Source organism: Arachis hypogaea, chromosome 17 (genome assembly GCF_003086295.3).
Source record: "Arachis hypogaea cultivar Tifrunner chromosome 17, arahy.Tifrunner.gnm2.J5K5, whole genome shotgun sequence".
NCBI lineage: Eukaryota > Viridiplantae > Streptophyta > Magnoliopsida > Fabales > Fabaceae > Arachis > Arachis hypogaea.
The window spans coordinates 627,635-642,137 of NC_092052.1; the positions used below are offsets into that span (position 1 = coordinate 627,635).

Consider the following 14,503-nt stretch of genomic DNA (forward strand, 5'->3'; position numbering starts at 1 on the left):
GTTGGGGAAGCACATAGTGCATTTGTCAAAGGAAAGAATGATACATGATGGAGTGCTAATAGCATGTGAGACTGTACAATGGCTAAAACTGAAGAAGAAGGCATCGGCAATCATCAAACTGGACTTTCAGAAAGCCTATGACAAAGTCAAATGGAATTTTATTGATATGGTGCTAGAAAAGATGGGATTTAGTACAAGATGGAGGGCATGGATCACTGAATGCATTAGATCAGCATCTATCTCCATAATGGTTAACAGGACACCATCAAAACCATTTAAGATGGAAAGGAGGCTCAGGCAAGGTGACCCGTTATCACCATTTCTATTCATGCTGGTTGTAGACATATTGAACAGGATGATCGGGGAGGCGATAAGAAATAGGAGAATAACCCTTCTTTTAGTCGATAAGGATAATATAGAACTATCACACCTTCAATTTGCTGATGATACTATGTTGTTCTGTTTGCCGGAGGAAGAGACAGTCAGAAATTACAAGAGACTGTTGAGGTGCTTTGAAGTGATGTCCGGGTTGAGTATTACCTTTGATAAGTCCAGTTTGATATCGGTAAATTGTAGTCAAGAGTGGGTTGGTCGGATGTGCAAATTATTAGGGTGCCAGGCGACAAGTCTACCAGTGAAGTACCTGGGCATTGAGTTAGGAGCAAACCCGAGGTTCAGGTTAGTTAAAACATGGAAGCCAGTAATAGATAAAGTAGAGGAGAAACTTAGTTTGTGGAAAGCAAAGGTGCTCAGCAGAACAGGGAAGTTGGTCCTCATCAAATCAGTGATCAATAGTTTGCCTACTTACTATTTGAGTTTGTATAAAATGCCGGCTGTGGTGGCAAAAAAATAATTTCATTGCAAAGGAGGTTCTTTTGGGGGAAGGATGATGGGCGCCCTAGGCTGGCTCTTGTAAAGTGGGAGTTGATACAGGCACCGAAGAAATTAGGAGGGTTGGGTGTGAGAGATGCGATGATTCGTAATACCGCTTTATTGTTTAAGTTGTGGTGGAGATTTTCTAAGGAGGATTGCCCTTTGTGGAAGAAGGTTGTGTAGTCCTGCAATAATCTGAATATTGGACAGTTATTGTCTACTTGAACTATACCAGCAAAAAGAAGCCCGTGGAGAGATATTTGTCACTTGCAAATTAAAGAGCAACATTTCAGATAAAAGATGATTGACGGTCTGGCTATGGAAGTAGGTGATGGCAGATCAACCAGATTTTGGGAAGATACTTGGCTGCAGTTGGAAAAGCTAAAAGACTCCTTTCCGAGGCTCTACTTGATTTCAAATAACAAATGATCCGTGATTGGGGACTGTGGATTTTAGGATGGGATAGTGATAAACCCCATTTTGAGGAACTATAAGGATAGAATTTCTAATGCCAACCCTAGGCCAAGCTTTCTAAATTGTTTGTCATCTATTTTGCTAAACCTTCAAAAAATCATAATAAGGCTTCCTAATCAATAAGATGCATTCTCTAGCAATTCCAAGGGAGGACGACTCGGGAGACTAGTACTCTCGGTTATAGATTGTAGGATTGTTTGATGCGAAGTTTGAATGTCGATTAGACTATACTCACGATTATATCCATTATTGAATTCTATATCGGCATGATAAATCGTTTATCAATAGAGTGGGTAATGGAACTTTCAGTGGAGGAGGGAACTCCGCCAATGGGAGACTGACAGTTTGAACCAACTTCTAGATATCTTGCAAGCTGTGAGATTGATAGAAGGCGTACAAGATAGAGTGGTGTGAAAATTTGATAAGGAATGCGTTTATACTACTAACTCATTTGTGCAGGTGTTGCAGGTACAGACTGTGACAGAAGATATTCTCAGCAACAAGTTTACAAATATAATCTGAAAAGGATTAGTGCCCCTCGAGTAGAGTTGTTTACTTGGTTTGTACTTGTAGGTCGAGTTAATACAAATGATTGATTGAGTAGATTGGGTATCATTTAACAAAGTGATAATATCTGTATTATGTGTAAAAAAGAAATTGAAACTGTACAACATTTGTTTGTTATGTACTTATGTGTGAGTATGCATAGCAAGTGTGGTGCGCGTGGATTACTTATGTGGATCGTGTATGGAGTATCCCAAGGTCCATAAAAGAGCACTTTGAGAACTGGAGAACAATGCTTTTGAGGAAAGACGCACAGAAAACATGGTTAATAAAGTTCTTCTCAGTTATATGAAATATCTGACTGTGTAAGAACGAGTTAATTTTTCAGAACAAGTTAAGAAATATAGTGGATTATATTGCTAGATCGTTTTATTATTCTAAGAAATAATGCAAAAATAACCCATGTTATTAATGACTATGACGAAAATAGCATAAGTGTTGTTTTAGTTTTGTGTCTTATATATTCTACTTAGTATGTTGAGTTTGTTTACTCTTAAAAAAATTAGATTAGATATTTTGAAAATGTTGATACATCCAACCATCCCCAACTATCTTTGCCGTTAACCAATTTACTAAAAGCTAATAAATAAGGAGTAAATGGCTATGGATATGAATTAATACGACATGATATATAAACATAGCAGACTCCAAAGAAAAAGGACCATACTATATAGCAGCCGGCTGGTCATATAAAGATTATTATAAATTATTAAGAAAATAATTCCCTGCTTCACGGGCTAGAAATAGTTAGATTAGATGTGTAAATCACAAATCGATTGGGATTATGCTTGTGCATGCACATGACTTTGCATTATTTATTTATTTATATTTCTCTGACTCTTTGTCACAGTACCCTAAAGGCCTAAACCTGCTCAATGCTCATGTTCACCAAAGTCTAACCACTTTTATAAAACGAATTAATATTCATTATAGCAAAATGTTCCTAATTATACGGGAATGTAAAAAAAATAATCTAATTTACTAGTGATTGGGCATGAAAAGTGTGTGAATATAAAATGAAAAAATGAAATAGAGGTAGGAATGTGCGTGCACCTCGTGCGGTGGCTGATACAGCTGAGGGAAGTGCCATGTATATATAAAGAGAGAGAAAGAGAGAAGAATCCGGGACATGCTGTGTGCTGTGAACACTCGTCTGGTTCTTTCTTCCCCGTAACTGACCAAGGTAACCCATCCATCCATTCCTCTTTAGCTCAGATCAGATCGGATTAGATCTGCGCAAAACAAAAATTCATATTTATTTTCTCTTCTCTTTATGTTATCAGTTGCATATTTCAGTTCAATCAAAAATGGCTCCCGCATCTGCAGAGTCTATAAAGGCCAGAGGTCAGCCTCTGTTTAACTTATATATTTGATTGATTGATAGATATAATGGAGAGATCTGAATTTGATTGAATATGGTTCCTCTGTGTAGATGTTTGCATTGTTGGTGTTGCTCGCACACCAATGGGCGCCTTTGTTGGTAACCTCTCTTCTTTCTCTGCCACCAAGCTTGGCTCGATTGCTATTCAAGGTATGTAGCAAGGAAAACCTCTCTCTCTATATCTGTCTTGTTAGAAACTGAATTGGAACAACACATGTGTAGGTGCTCTGAAAAGGGCCAATGTTGATCCATCACTTGTGGAAGAAGTCTTCTTTGGGAATGTTATTAGTGCTAATGTGGGGCAAGCTCCTGCAAGACAAGCAGCCTTAGGAGCAGGAATACCCAATTCAGTTGTCTGCACCGCTGTCAACAAAGTTTGTGCCTCCGGAATGAAAGGTGCATGCATTCTGTTTGTTTCTTTGTCTCTGTGCTCTCCTTTCCCTGTCCAAACTACATGCAAAGACAATACAACATGGATATTAAAAAAATTCTTCTGCCTATTGCAGCTGTAATGCTTGCTGCACAGAGTATTCAATTAGGCTTAAACGATGTTGTTGTAGCTGGTGGTATGGAAAGCATGTCTAATGCACCTAAGTATTTGACAGAAGCAAGGTACTACCTATTGCCTTTTTATTTGAATTTTCTTGCCTCTGGATTCAACTGATTCAATACTGTAAATTCAGGAAAGGGTCCCGCCTTGGACATGATACAGTTGTTGACGGAATGATAAAGGATGGTTTATGGGATGTCTATAAGGATGTTCACATGGGATCCTGTGCCGAACTCTGTGCAGAGAACCATTCAATAACAAGAGAGGAAATGGTAATTTATAGCCGATCACTCTTCAGACAGGTTTCATCAGGTCATAATTATAGGAGCCTTTTCTATTTGTTCTGATGGCTTTGTCTTTTCCTCAGGATAACCATGCAGTTCAGAGTTTTGAAAGGGCAATTGCTTCCCAACAAAGTGGTGCCTTTACATGGGAAATTGTTCCAGTTGAAGTCCCTGGTGGAAGGGGGAAACCATCAACCCTTGTCGATAAGGATGAAGGACCAGGAAAGGTAATTATCCAAATTACTTGAGCAATGGTAATATTCCTTGTATACTGATAGGAACTTATGAAATACATGTCTGTAGATATATTTGTATCTGCAAACATTTCTTATTTTCCTGTCATTAAAATCTTGTTAGAAGAATATAGGGTTTCTAAGCAGAGTGATATGCATGTGAACAATTCATCAAGAGAAGTCAGGGTTGGAATTTGTAGTTTTGTTTTATCTCACATACAGAACACTTTCTGTCCATGATCATTCTAGCTGCTAATCTATTTAATCATCTAGTCATTAATTTCATCAATATTCATTTGAATGTAAACCAATATATCGTTATTTATTTCCTCTTATGATGCCAGTTTGATGCTGACAAGTTACGCAAACTCAGACCAAGTTTCAAGGAGAGTGGAGGTTCTGTTACCCCTGGAAATGCCTCCAGCATAAGGTTAATATTATTATCTGAATTCTTTTTTGAACTCTTTCCTGCTTCATTTCCTATACGTACTATGATTTGGGTTCCTTGCCAATTATATTTTGGGAAAAAATCCATTATCTTCAGGAAAGTTTACTGTAATGATTTGATTGCCATTTAGACTCAGGTGATATATAGCAGGGAATATAAAGGAACCAGAAACTGATATAGAAAATTTTCTGCCTATATCATCTTTGAACCACAAGTTATTCCATTGGACACTACCGTTTGAAGCTTGAAGCCTGTTACAAAGTTGTAATACTGACTTGTTTAATATTATATGCTTCCTTGAGTATTAATCCGCTAAAGCTTGATTTTTTCCCTAGCTTAAGCTACCAGTTGCTATTAACTGTTTAACTGAAATATCACATACGTGTCTTGAAAGCTCTAGTATGATTTGAGCCTTGGTTCCTAATAAAAATGCGATTGCTCTTGCTTACAGTGATGGTGCTGCTGCATTAGTTTTGGTTAGTGGAGAGAAGGCACTGAAGCTTGGACTTCAAGTTATTGCAAAGGTAGCCGGATATGCTGATGCTGCTCAGGTACATAAAAAAATATATTTGTAAATATGAACTAGACCTTTTGGCCAAAAACTTGTGGTATTTACTTTGTCTCTTGTTGTATTTTGTATATTACGAGTATAACTTAATGCTCATACGAGGTTGATCTGTGCAGGCACCAGAGTTGTTTACAACAGCTCCTGCCCTTGCAATTCCCAAAGCTATTTCAAGAGCGGGGTTGGAGGCATCACAAATTGATTTTTATGAAATCAATGAAGCCTTCTCGGTAGGATTTCATGACTGTATTCAATCTTATTATGCTTACCAACTCTTGTTGCTTTAAATTTAATTCTTCACGTTGTTGGGTTTAGGTTGTGGCTCTTGCAAATCAGAAGCTTCTTGGGATTCCTTCGGTGAGTTATTACTTATTACCCCTTGTTATAATGTAAAGATAGTAATTCTTTCACGTCTTTGTAGCACACCCTCTTTACAGTGTCGAAGATGATACATTGTAGTCCATAATTTGCCTTCGTTGTAGCCAACTCTGAATGTTTCTTGCAGTTGCTCACGTAACTACTATTTTGCAGGATAAGATAAATGTTCACGGTGGAGCTGTGGCTTTGGGTCATCCTCTAGGTTGCAGTGGTGCCCGTATTCTGGTGACACTTTTGGGGGTATGCTTCTGTTTATAACATCATTTGATATTGTTTTTCAGAATTCAGTTGGTCTAAATGCACTCTGCATGCAGGTACTGAAGCAGAAAAATGGGAAATACGGAGTTGGTGGCATTTGCAATGGAGGTGGTGGTGGATCCGCCCTTGTTGTGGAGCTTCTATAAACCATTTTGCAGGTTCAGTATATGTCCTTTTAGAGCCAGCATTTGAGCACAGTTCTACAAACTATTACTTCCTCTTTAGCAAGGGTACACGCAAGTTTCAAACTGACCACCAGAACACAAAGCATAGAGTGGAGCAAAATTTAGCTAAAAAAATGTTTGTTTAGTGTGAAATTTAAGTTATGTTTGTGGCAAAGTAGAATAGGGAGCAACGTTATCTACATTTTTTGTTGGTGGATACTACAATGAAGATGGCATAATTGTCTTCATATGAGTATATTTCTTTTTGACCTTTGGATGATGGATTGTATGGTTAGATTTTGATATTTATAAAAGTGTTGTTTTTGTTTAAAGTGTGGCTAAATAAATAAACCACACTTTTAACCAAAGCATCTTCATGAGAAGATATTTTTGCCATCTTCATTGTAGTATCCACCTTTTTTGTTTTCCTGCAATAAGTTTCTGGTGTATCTTGCTTTAGGGTGATCATTCTTCATACCTAAGATTCAATGGATGCTTCTACTTCTCATGAATGTGTTTGGAACTGAAATGGCTGATAAGTGTAGTAATTTGTTCTAGTTATCTTCTATCATACTTGGTAACTAATGCTACCCCGAAACTCGTACGAGGCTCTAATATCAAAAGATATTCAGAATGATGTCCTAAACACGGGAACGGGATGGACATAACCACATAAACAAATGAGGGAGAAAAGTTATAAATTCTTGATGGTTTATCTTGATTCTTAACCTTGAAAACTGTCGAGTCATATCGCTTAGGCACGGATGAGAAAGGATTTCCTAAATAGTGGTAAAGTTTTCAGTCCATTTTAATTTCCAAGTAAACGTAGCAAATATGTGTAGCAAATATGCTTTTATTTTTATTGGTTTTAATCCTTTGGCTATGCCATTGGTGAAGAGAGAAAAACTATGGTTTATCTTGTATTTGAGCTGATGAAGTTAGCCCAAACAATATATTCCCCTTAAAAATTAAAGGGTAAAGTATATTTTTTGTCTCTGAAGTTTGACAAAAGTTTTAAAAATACCCTTAAGTTTTATTTTGTTTTAATTTTGTCTCAAAAGTTTTCGATTTGCATCAAACATACCCCTAACAGCTAATTTTTTAAAAAAATTTAAGACCAATTCAACAACAATTTCATAAGAACAACCTTTAATACAAGCTAATCAAGTATAATTTTTATGCATTATTGTTAGATTGGTCTTAAATTTTTTTGAAAATTTAGTCATCAAGGGTATATTTGATACAAATTTAAAATTTTTGGGACAAAATTGAAATAAAATAAAATTTAGAGGTATTTTTAAAACTTTTGCCAAACTTTAGGGACAAAAAGTATACTTTACCCAAAATTAAAAGTAATGTATACTTTAATATTTAGAAAGATTTAAAAATTGAACTTTGCATGTATCTAAGATAGTTTAGGTTTAGGATATGAATATCGAGCTTATATGGCTTAAAGATGAAAGAATATATTATGTTTAGTTTAAATCAAATTGAGAATTGAAAAAAGCTTGACGAGTCAATTTACATGAATTTTAAAATGTAAAGGCTAGTAGAGTTCACATGAACTATACTACGTTTGTTTCTGAGAACAGGACGGGATAAGACACTAAGAACAAGACAGGACAAGACAGTGATGGACAGAGACACAAAATTTTGTGTTCTTGTATATGAAAATCCAATTTATTCTCATTTTTTTCATTAAAAAAAATTTGAGATGAAAAATATAATAATAAAAAATATAATTATGAAAAATTAACAAGAATAATAAAAGAAAAAATAAAAAATAAGTTGTGTCCCTTGTTGTCTCTGTAAACAAACGCAGCCCTAGTAGAGTTGTTCTGTTTCCGAAATAAAAGAAATGTAAATACTAAATTGGATAGAAAAAGATAAATGCAAGGGAATATGATTCGGTGCAGGTGGATGGGTAGAAGCTATAAGTGATAAAGTGAAGGAAGTGTTAAACAATGCGAATTAGAGAAAGGGAACATATTTGTTTATAGGATGGTGGGGACAAAGAAGATGCGACCGTTAGAAACTTGAACGTTAAGGGGATCGATGCCAGCACGGCAGCACTTGTGTGGCTGAATAAATAGTCATACATACTCTCAGTTCTCTATCCAGCTGTTGTTGAAGGAAGAAATAGTAACACAATGGGTATGGTGGTGGTGATTTCTCTGCCTCTTATTCTGTTCTGCTTCATTCTTGGCTTTGGATGTTACTTCTTCGGAAGGCACAGGGGAAGGCGTGACGTCCAGACCAACCCTCAAGTCTATGGGATGCCTACTCCACCCCCCGGTGCCGCTGCCGGTGCAGTTCCTCCGCCTTACTTCAAGCCAGACAATGCTTCTGCCGACGTTTGAAATGCTTATAATCCGTCATTCTTTTCTTTGTGTTGTGCTTGCTTGTTAAGTTGCACACTCAAACTATTGGTTTTGGTGTAACTATTATTCATAATTGTACTTGTTTCTTGTATGTATGTTGTATTTTGAGATCCAATAACGTAACATCTCACATTCCTTTAATTATCTCTCTTTTCAATCAACTTTCATTTATGCAACGCTTTTGAACATCGGCCATAATTAAAATGAAAATCTTATCACATGGATCCGTCTCTCCCAATTCAATAACCGGTCAATGTCAATGTGGGGAACAAACCTCATTTCTGTTTAAGCAACGCATATGTTCCTTCCATCGAATCATCAAAACACCTTTTTAATTAAGCCAAACCATGATGAAAGTAATAACATCTTATCTTAAAATTTTATTGCTGGATAAAAATAATAGAAAAAATGAAATAAAATAAAAAAAAAGGGTGTTTAATAGCTGGAAAGTGTGTGGTATCCTAATACTAATAGTATACGGTACCCACTACTCAATTAACAATTTCTTGTCAATCTCCTCTTCTTCCTTTCAAGATTTTTCACGCATGGCGGTACGCTATCCCTTTGATCTTATTATTGTGGTGTTGTTTTGATGATCCAATTGATAACATTTGATATCCAGGATTCAGAGGAAGGTGGAAGGGCATTGCCCAAGTTCGGAGAATGGGATGTGAACGACCCAGCATCTGCCGATGGTTTCACTGTTATCTTCAACAAAGCAAGGAACGAGAAGAAGGCTGCTACTGCTCCCAAATCCCTCTCTTCTCCCAAACCCCCTCATCATGTTGTTCTTGGAAAGCCCCATCCTGTATGTTTTCTTCCCTATCTATACTCTCATTCATTTCCTTTCTTTCATTAACTCTCTTTGTTTCCCCTTGCAGAATAGAAAATGGTTGTGCTGCATAAACTCTTCTGAATAAGAGTAACATCATCTCTGCATGTTATGGTTGAGAGACAATACCAATAAGAACAAATCAATAATATATCGTATCTGTTCAATACTTGGTGGTGTGTGTAACCTTATTTATTGAACCCTTCTGTTTTGTGTTTCATGTTTAGTTATCAATAAACCTCTCATCAGTTTCCATTTCCAATTGTTACACTACTTGTTGAATGTTATTCATTTGGTTATTATTATTTCAATAACAATAATATCAGTTTCTTTATTAAAACAAAAAACAAGTTGAGAAGTATTTGATTACTAATAGCAGTGTCAGGATGTAATATCATTCTGAACAACTCGGAGAGAACAAATGTTAAAATACGAACACCTCAAGTCTGAAAGTGAGTAGCAAGTGATGAACATAGATAAGGGTATTATTGTGTATTGGAAAGGAGCGTCGACGATTGTCATTCGTAATTTTGCAAAGAATCTACTGTATTGATAAAAATAAATAACATGTTTCCAAAGTATTAAGAGGAAGTGAATATCTAGAAATAGAAATATCCATAAGATGGAACAAAATAAAAGGTGTTCATTTCTAATATTACAGGGTCCAAAACGATATATCCTATCTTAGTTTTAAACTCTGGAGGTTCCAAGCTTTCGTTCAAATAATCGCTGCAGAAGGTAGACTTGTAGTGCACTTGCCCCAATTAGTGCTGCTGATTCAAAAATTGCTTTGTGTACTGCTCTTCTGCTCATTGCATCATTCACTACATTCCAATAAAAAACATCAGGGAACATGATATCTTGCACCAACATAATATTATTATCTTTCGCGATCACTTTCTAGTACATCGTTGAATCGATGCCATATGGATATAAACATAGGAGGGAACGGAAAGAGCAACATTAATGTGGTTCTCATTCATTCATTAGCCTAAATAACAATGTGGTCTATTCTATGGTTTGATTCAAGGTAGAGAAAATCGAGATGTTACGTGAAATCGAAAAAGTATATTAAGTACGTAAAACGTAAAGTCGTAAAATCTTAACAAGATTTAAATCGTAAAATCGTCAGACCTAGTACAAATTTTGTAAAATCGATTCTCTCATTTAAAATAGTAATATCGAAAGATTTTAAGAGTTAAATCGAGATTCTAACTACTATGGTTTGATTGTTGAATGGAATTACAAAGCTTGTTATATACTGAAAATGAAAACAATACCTATTGCTTGGCGGTCAGTCTGTGCCTCCAACCAATGCTGTTCAAACTGAATGTTGTAAAGAGCTTCCTCCAACTTTTGTATCTGCTCCAGCAAAGGGTTGAAATGTTCTGCAAGGAATCACAGCAGTTTCCATGACAAATCCCTCGCTTTTAACTAGTGGCGTTTTACAACTAACAAGTAAAAATGAGTGAACCCAATAGCAGAGGCACTTACCATCCTTGGCATGTTGCTCAAAGTAAGAGAAGTGTCCGACATGTACATCGAAATCGATGGTTTCGTGATAAGGAGACTTGTTGTTGAAGCAGAATTTGTGGACACCTGATTTGTGAGCCACAAACTCAAACTTTTCACTGATCTTGTCACGGTAATCATGAATTTGTTCACCAGAAGGTCCCTTTATCTGAAAATTCAAACATTATGGTATATGTAACAAGATTCAAACCCTATAAAACATATATAGTTACCTCAATATACACCATCTAACATCAAAAGTCCAACACATAATGCTCTAAAGTATGCCTTATTTGCTTAATAAAAGTAAGTTAAAGTGTTTGAGTCCCTGAAAATCAACTGCTAACTAGGATCAACAGGCGTAGTTAAGAGAAAGCATTAGTGATGAGTGACTATGTGTTCCAATAGAACCCTAAACTAGAGAGAATTCGAATGAGAAATTGATGCCTAAGAAACATTGAGGTAGTAAAAGAAACATACCACGAGATCAACACCGTCGTTACCGTAATGCCAGGGAGAATCAGCCTTAATAACAACGAAGGAAACATGAACGGTGTCACCCTCGTATTTGACATCGTGGGAGAAGCACTCTTCCCTGTCTATAACGAATCGGATCCCTTCTGAACCCTTTAGGTTCCAAAACGCCATAATTAGCGCCAACACCATTACATGCCATAACCCCATCTGCATCCAACAATCAAGTTCCCCTTCAATCAGTTCATAATCCTAATTTGATTTCAAAAACACCAATCTACAATAAATATAAATACATTTAAAAGAGAGAGGGTTGAAAAAAGCGATATACCTTAGAGAGAAAGAGAGAGAGAGAGAAGAGAGAGAGAGAGAGAGAGAGAGAGAGAGAGAGAGAAGAAGGATTTTAGTCTCTGTTTGAGAGGCAACAACGTTGAGCTTGCGATTCTACCTCGGAGTTGTGAAGTGTCGTGTTACTGTTTAAGTTGAACTGAAAACGTCGTCGTTCAGCTAGTTTAGGTATTTCTTATGTGTCACCCTTTCATTGGGCGGTGCACCTCATCTCTCCAATTCTAAGTCCACACGTTGGATGGGTTCCTAGCACGGTATCATATGTACTTTCCTTTAAAATGATCTTTTTTTTTATTATTATACTTGGAAAATAACCGATCAAAATTTTATAACTAAAGTCTTTTTGAATATATATATATTTATCTTATCCTATTTTAGATTATTTTTATTGTTAACAAATTTGAATAATATCTATCTATCTATCTATTCTATTATATAAAAATCGAATTTCTGTATTTAATGATGAAGTTGATGTGGCATGTTTCTGAGAGTATTTTCCAATTTATTTCTTTTAACTCATTAAATATAAGTTATACGATAAACTAATTATATCAACTAATTGATTTGATTAGATATTTAAATATTGTATAATTTATTATAATTTATATCAACTTGATTTATTAGTATTTTTTAATTTATTTATTTTAATATTTGTTAGTATTTTTAATTATTTCTTTTAATTTATTAAACTAAATTTATTGTGTGTACTAATTAATTAATTTGATTAATTTATTAATCAATAAAATAATAAATTTATGAATAAAATAGACAATTAAGATATTTTCAACTAATAATCAAATCAAATTAAATCATATATATTGAGCTAAATTCAAATAATGTGAATTAAGAACTAAATTAAAATAAGATAATTTCTTACTTATTCAAGTTGAGTGCAATAAATATAAATTAATTTTGTTAGATAATCATAGTTGTCTAGTCTACTATATATAGATGGCCACACAAAATTATAAAAATTGTGATTTGTATCGCTCTTGCTATTTCAACTCTTCTTTTCTTCTTCTTTGTTTCTTTATATATAATTTCTTTTATGTATAAATGTATCCAAAATAAAAAAAGTAAGGATGAGTGTGTTATTGATTGTTTGTATATCTCAATTTAGGCATCCTAATGAAGGTTGACCAATAGTAGTTCAAAGTGCCCGGTGTATTTTTTTATAGCATTAGATAGAAGAATATTTGTTAAAATGAATATTCCTATTGTAATAAAAAAAATTTCAATTGTTATACTTTTATATTAGTCGTGTAAATTCTTTAAAGGTACAAGATAATAAAATAGGTTGACGTTAATATCATTAGAAGCTAAATTTAATGGTTCAAACAAGCACCACTAATTATGTTAAAAAGGTAATTTTGTAATAATAATGTGATTTACATATTAATTTTGTTGAGTAAATTCATTTTAAAATATAGAAATTAGACTCAATTACGCTAAAATTTTAAAGGTAATATAGAATTTGATAATAAAATTAACATTCGTTAAGGAAATAAATTTATTTATAGCTATTTCCTAATTATAAATAATAACAAGACTTATGTAAAAATATTAATGTCATCATTCTTATTAATTAAATCATAATATTAAGGAGTTGATAGTTTTATAGGCAAAAATTATATATTAAGTAATTACGTAAAAATTAGCAACAAACAAGGAATAGGGATTCAGAAAAAATCTATTATATAATACTAATTTTATAATTAAAATATGTCACATATTATATTCTCATATATTCTATTTATTATCTATTCTTATATAAAAATCATATTTCTGCACTTAATGATGGAGTTGACGTGACATACTTATGAGACTGTTTAGCGATTTGTTTCTTTTAACTCATTAAATACAACTTATTATGATAAATTAACTATATCAACTAATTAATTTGATTAGATATTTAAATATCACATAATTTATTATAATTTATATTAATTTGATTTGGTAGTATTTTTTAATTTATTTCTTTTAATGTTCTCTTAGTATTTTTTAATTTTTTTTAATTTATTAAACCAAATTAATTATAATAATTATCTATATTAATTAATTAATTAATTAATTAGATTAATTAATCATTCAAATAATAAATATATGAATAAAATAGGTTCTCAAAATTTTTTCACTAATAATTAAATCAAATTAAATAATATATATTGAGCTAAATTTAAATCATGTGAATTAAAGACCAAACTAAAATAAGATAATTTTTTACTTATTCAAATTAAATGCAATAAATAAAATTAATTTTGGTAGACAATCATGGTCTTATGGTCTTCTTTAAATAGATAGTCACACAAAATTATAAAAATTATCATTTTTATCGCTTTTTCTATTTTAACTCTTTTTTTTATTTATAAATGTACTCAAAATGAGAAGGTATGGATGAGTGTTTCATTAAGTATTTGTTTGACAAATATTATAGTCTGAAGATGGCTCAATTTAAGCATTCTACCACTAGTTGAACCTGTAATAATTCAGGATGACCATGATATTTTTTATTATAGTATTACATAAAAAAATATTTTTTAAAATGAATATATCCATTATAATTAATTTTTTTTGCCAATTTGTTATCTTTGACATAACAAACAATATTCATATTAAATATATTATTTTTATAGAAGTCATACATAATTGATTGATAATTCTATATATAAAAATACTCATGTGGTAATTAAATACCATATTGTTATTTCGCTAAAGTTAATTCTCCTATGATTATGTGAATGTATAGTACTATCAGATGAAAATTGATTAGATTACATTTATTTC

The 14,503-nt window shown here is 33.4% G+C and overlaps 4 protein-coding genes across 6 annotated transcripts; 3 read left to right on the forward strand and 1 right to left on the reverse strand.

Moving 5' to 3' along the window:
• The first annotated feature begins 2,891 nt into the window (after positions 1-2,891).
• On the forward strand, positions 2,892-6,555 carry LOC112764757 (acetyl-CoA acetyltransferase 2). Of its 2 annotated transcripts, none has more exons than XM_025810525.3 (13): positions 2,892-3,094; positions 3,208-3,255; positions 3,344-3,442; positions 3,515-3,688; positions 3,799-3,904; positions 3,976-4,114; positions 4,210-4,353; positions 4,704-4,789; positions 5,259-5,358; positions 5,492-5,602; positions 5,688-5,729; positions 5,904-5,990; positions 6,065-6,555. In XM_025810525.3, exons 1-13 carry the CDS (start codon positions 2,953-2,955, stop codon positions 6,152-6,154), a joined length of 1,368 nt encoding a protein of 455 aa, XP_025666310.1. In that variant the 5' UTR covers positions 2,892-2,952; the 3' UTR covers positions 6,155-6,555. The 2 variants fall into 2 exon arrangements, with proteins under 2 accessions (XP_025666310.1, XP_029150385.1); XM_029294552.2 differs by having other exon boundaries at positions 2,917-3,094; positions 3,195-3,255.
• Positions 6,556-8,197: 1,642 nt separating this feature from the next.
• LOC112765105 (uncharacterized) lies at positions 8,198-8,694 on the forward strand. Its single transcript, XM_025810971.3, has one exon. The coding sequence runs from the start codon at positions 8,323-8,325 to the stop codon at positions 8,530-8,532; it is 210 nt and encodes a 69-aa protein (XP_025666756.1). The 5' UTR covers positions 8,198-8,322; the 3' UTR covers positions 8,533-8,694.
• A 146-nt stretch (positions 8,695-8,840) lies between these two features.
• On the forward strand, positions 8,841-9,647 carry LOC112765104 (protein NOI4). The gene is made up of 3 exons (XM_025810970.3): positions 8,841-9,104; positions 9,176-9,361; positions 9,435-9,647. The coding sequence occupies exons 1-3, from the start codon at positions 9,099-9,101 to the stop codon at positions 9,471-9,473; spliced, it is 231 nt and encodes a 76-aa protein (XP_025666755.1). The 5' UTR covers positions 8,841-9,098; the 3' UTR covers positions 9,474-9,647.
• A 266-nt stretch (positions 9,648-9,913) lies between these two features.
• Positions 9,914-11,991, reverse strand: LOC112765103 (transmembrane emp24 domain-containing protein p24beta2). Of its 2 annotated transcripts, XM_025810969.3 has the most exons (5): positions 11,703-11,991; positions 11,378-11,581; positions 10,880-11,066; positions 10,666-10,773; positions 9,914-10,209 (listed from the first exon to the last, which is right to left on the reverse strand). In XM_025810969.3, the coding sequence occupies exons 2-5, from the start codon at positions 11,579-11,581 to the stop codon at positions 10,076-10,078; spliced, it is 633 nt and encodes a 210-aa protein (XP_025666754.1). In that variant the 5' UTR covers positions 11,703-11,991; the 3' UTR covers positions 9,914-10,075. The 2 variants fall into 2 exon arrangements, with proteins under 2 accessions (XP_025666754.1, XP_025666753.1); XM_025810968.2 differs by lacking the exon at positions 11,703-11,991 and having other exon boundaries at positions 11,378-11,587.
• Positions 11,992-14,503: the final 2,512 nt, after the last annotated feature.

Bases quoted from the DNA above. Each gene is read 5' to 3' on its own strand.
- LOC112764757 (XM_025810525.3), top strand. From the start codon at position 2,953: ATGTGCGTGCACCTCGTGCGGTGGCTGATACAGCTGAGGGAAGTGCCA. The intron at 4,790-5,258 runs GTTAATATTATT...TCTTGCTTACAG, and splicing joins GGAAATGCCTCCAGCATAAG to TGATGGTGCTGCTGCATTAG. The intron at 5,359-5,491 runs GTACATAAAAAA...TGATCTGTGCAG, and splicing joins GATATGCTGATGCTGCTCAG to GCACCAGAGTTGTTTACAAC.
- LOC112765105 (XM_025810971.3), top strand. From the start codon at position 8,323: ATGGGTATGGTGGTGGTGATTTCTCTGCCTCTTATTCTGTTCTGCTTC.
- LOC112765103 (XM_025810968.2), bottom strand. From the start codon at position 11,587: ATGCAGATGGGGTTATGGCATGTAATGGTGTTGGCGCTAATTATGGCG. The intron at 10,774-10,879 runs GTAAGTGCCTCT...GATTCCTTGCAG, and splicing joins TGAGCAACATGCCAAGGATG to AACATTTCAACCCTTTGCTG. The intron at 10,210-10,665 runs GTATTGTTTTCA...ATTGGAATGTAG, and splicing joins GACTGACCGCCAAGCAATAG to TGAATGATGCAATGAGCAGA.
- LOC112765104 (XM_025810970.3), top strand. The intron at 9,362-9,434 runs GTATGTTTTCTT...TTCCCCTTGCAG, and splicing joins TTCTTGGAAAGCCCCATCCT to AATAGAAAATGGTTGTGCTG.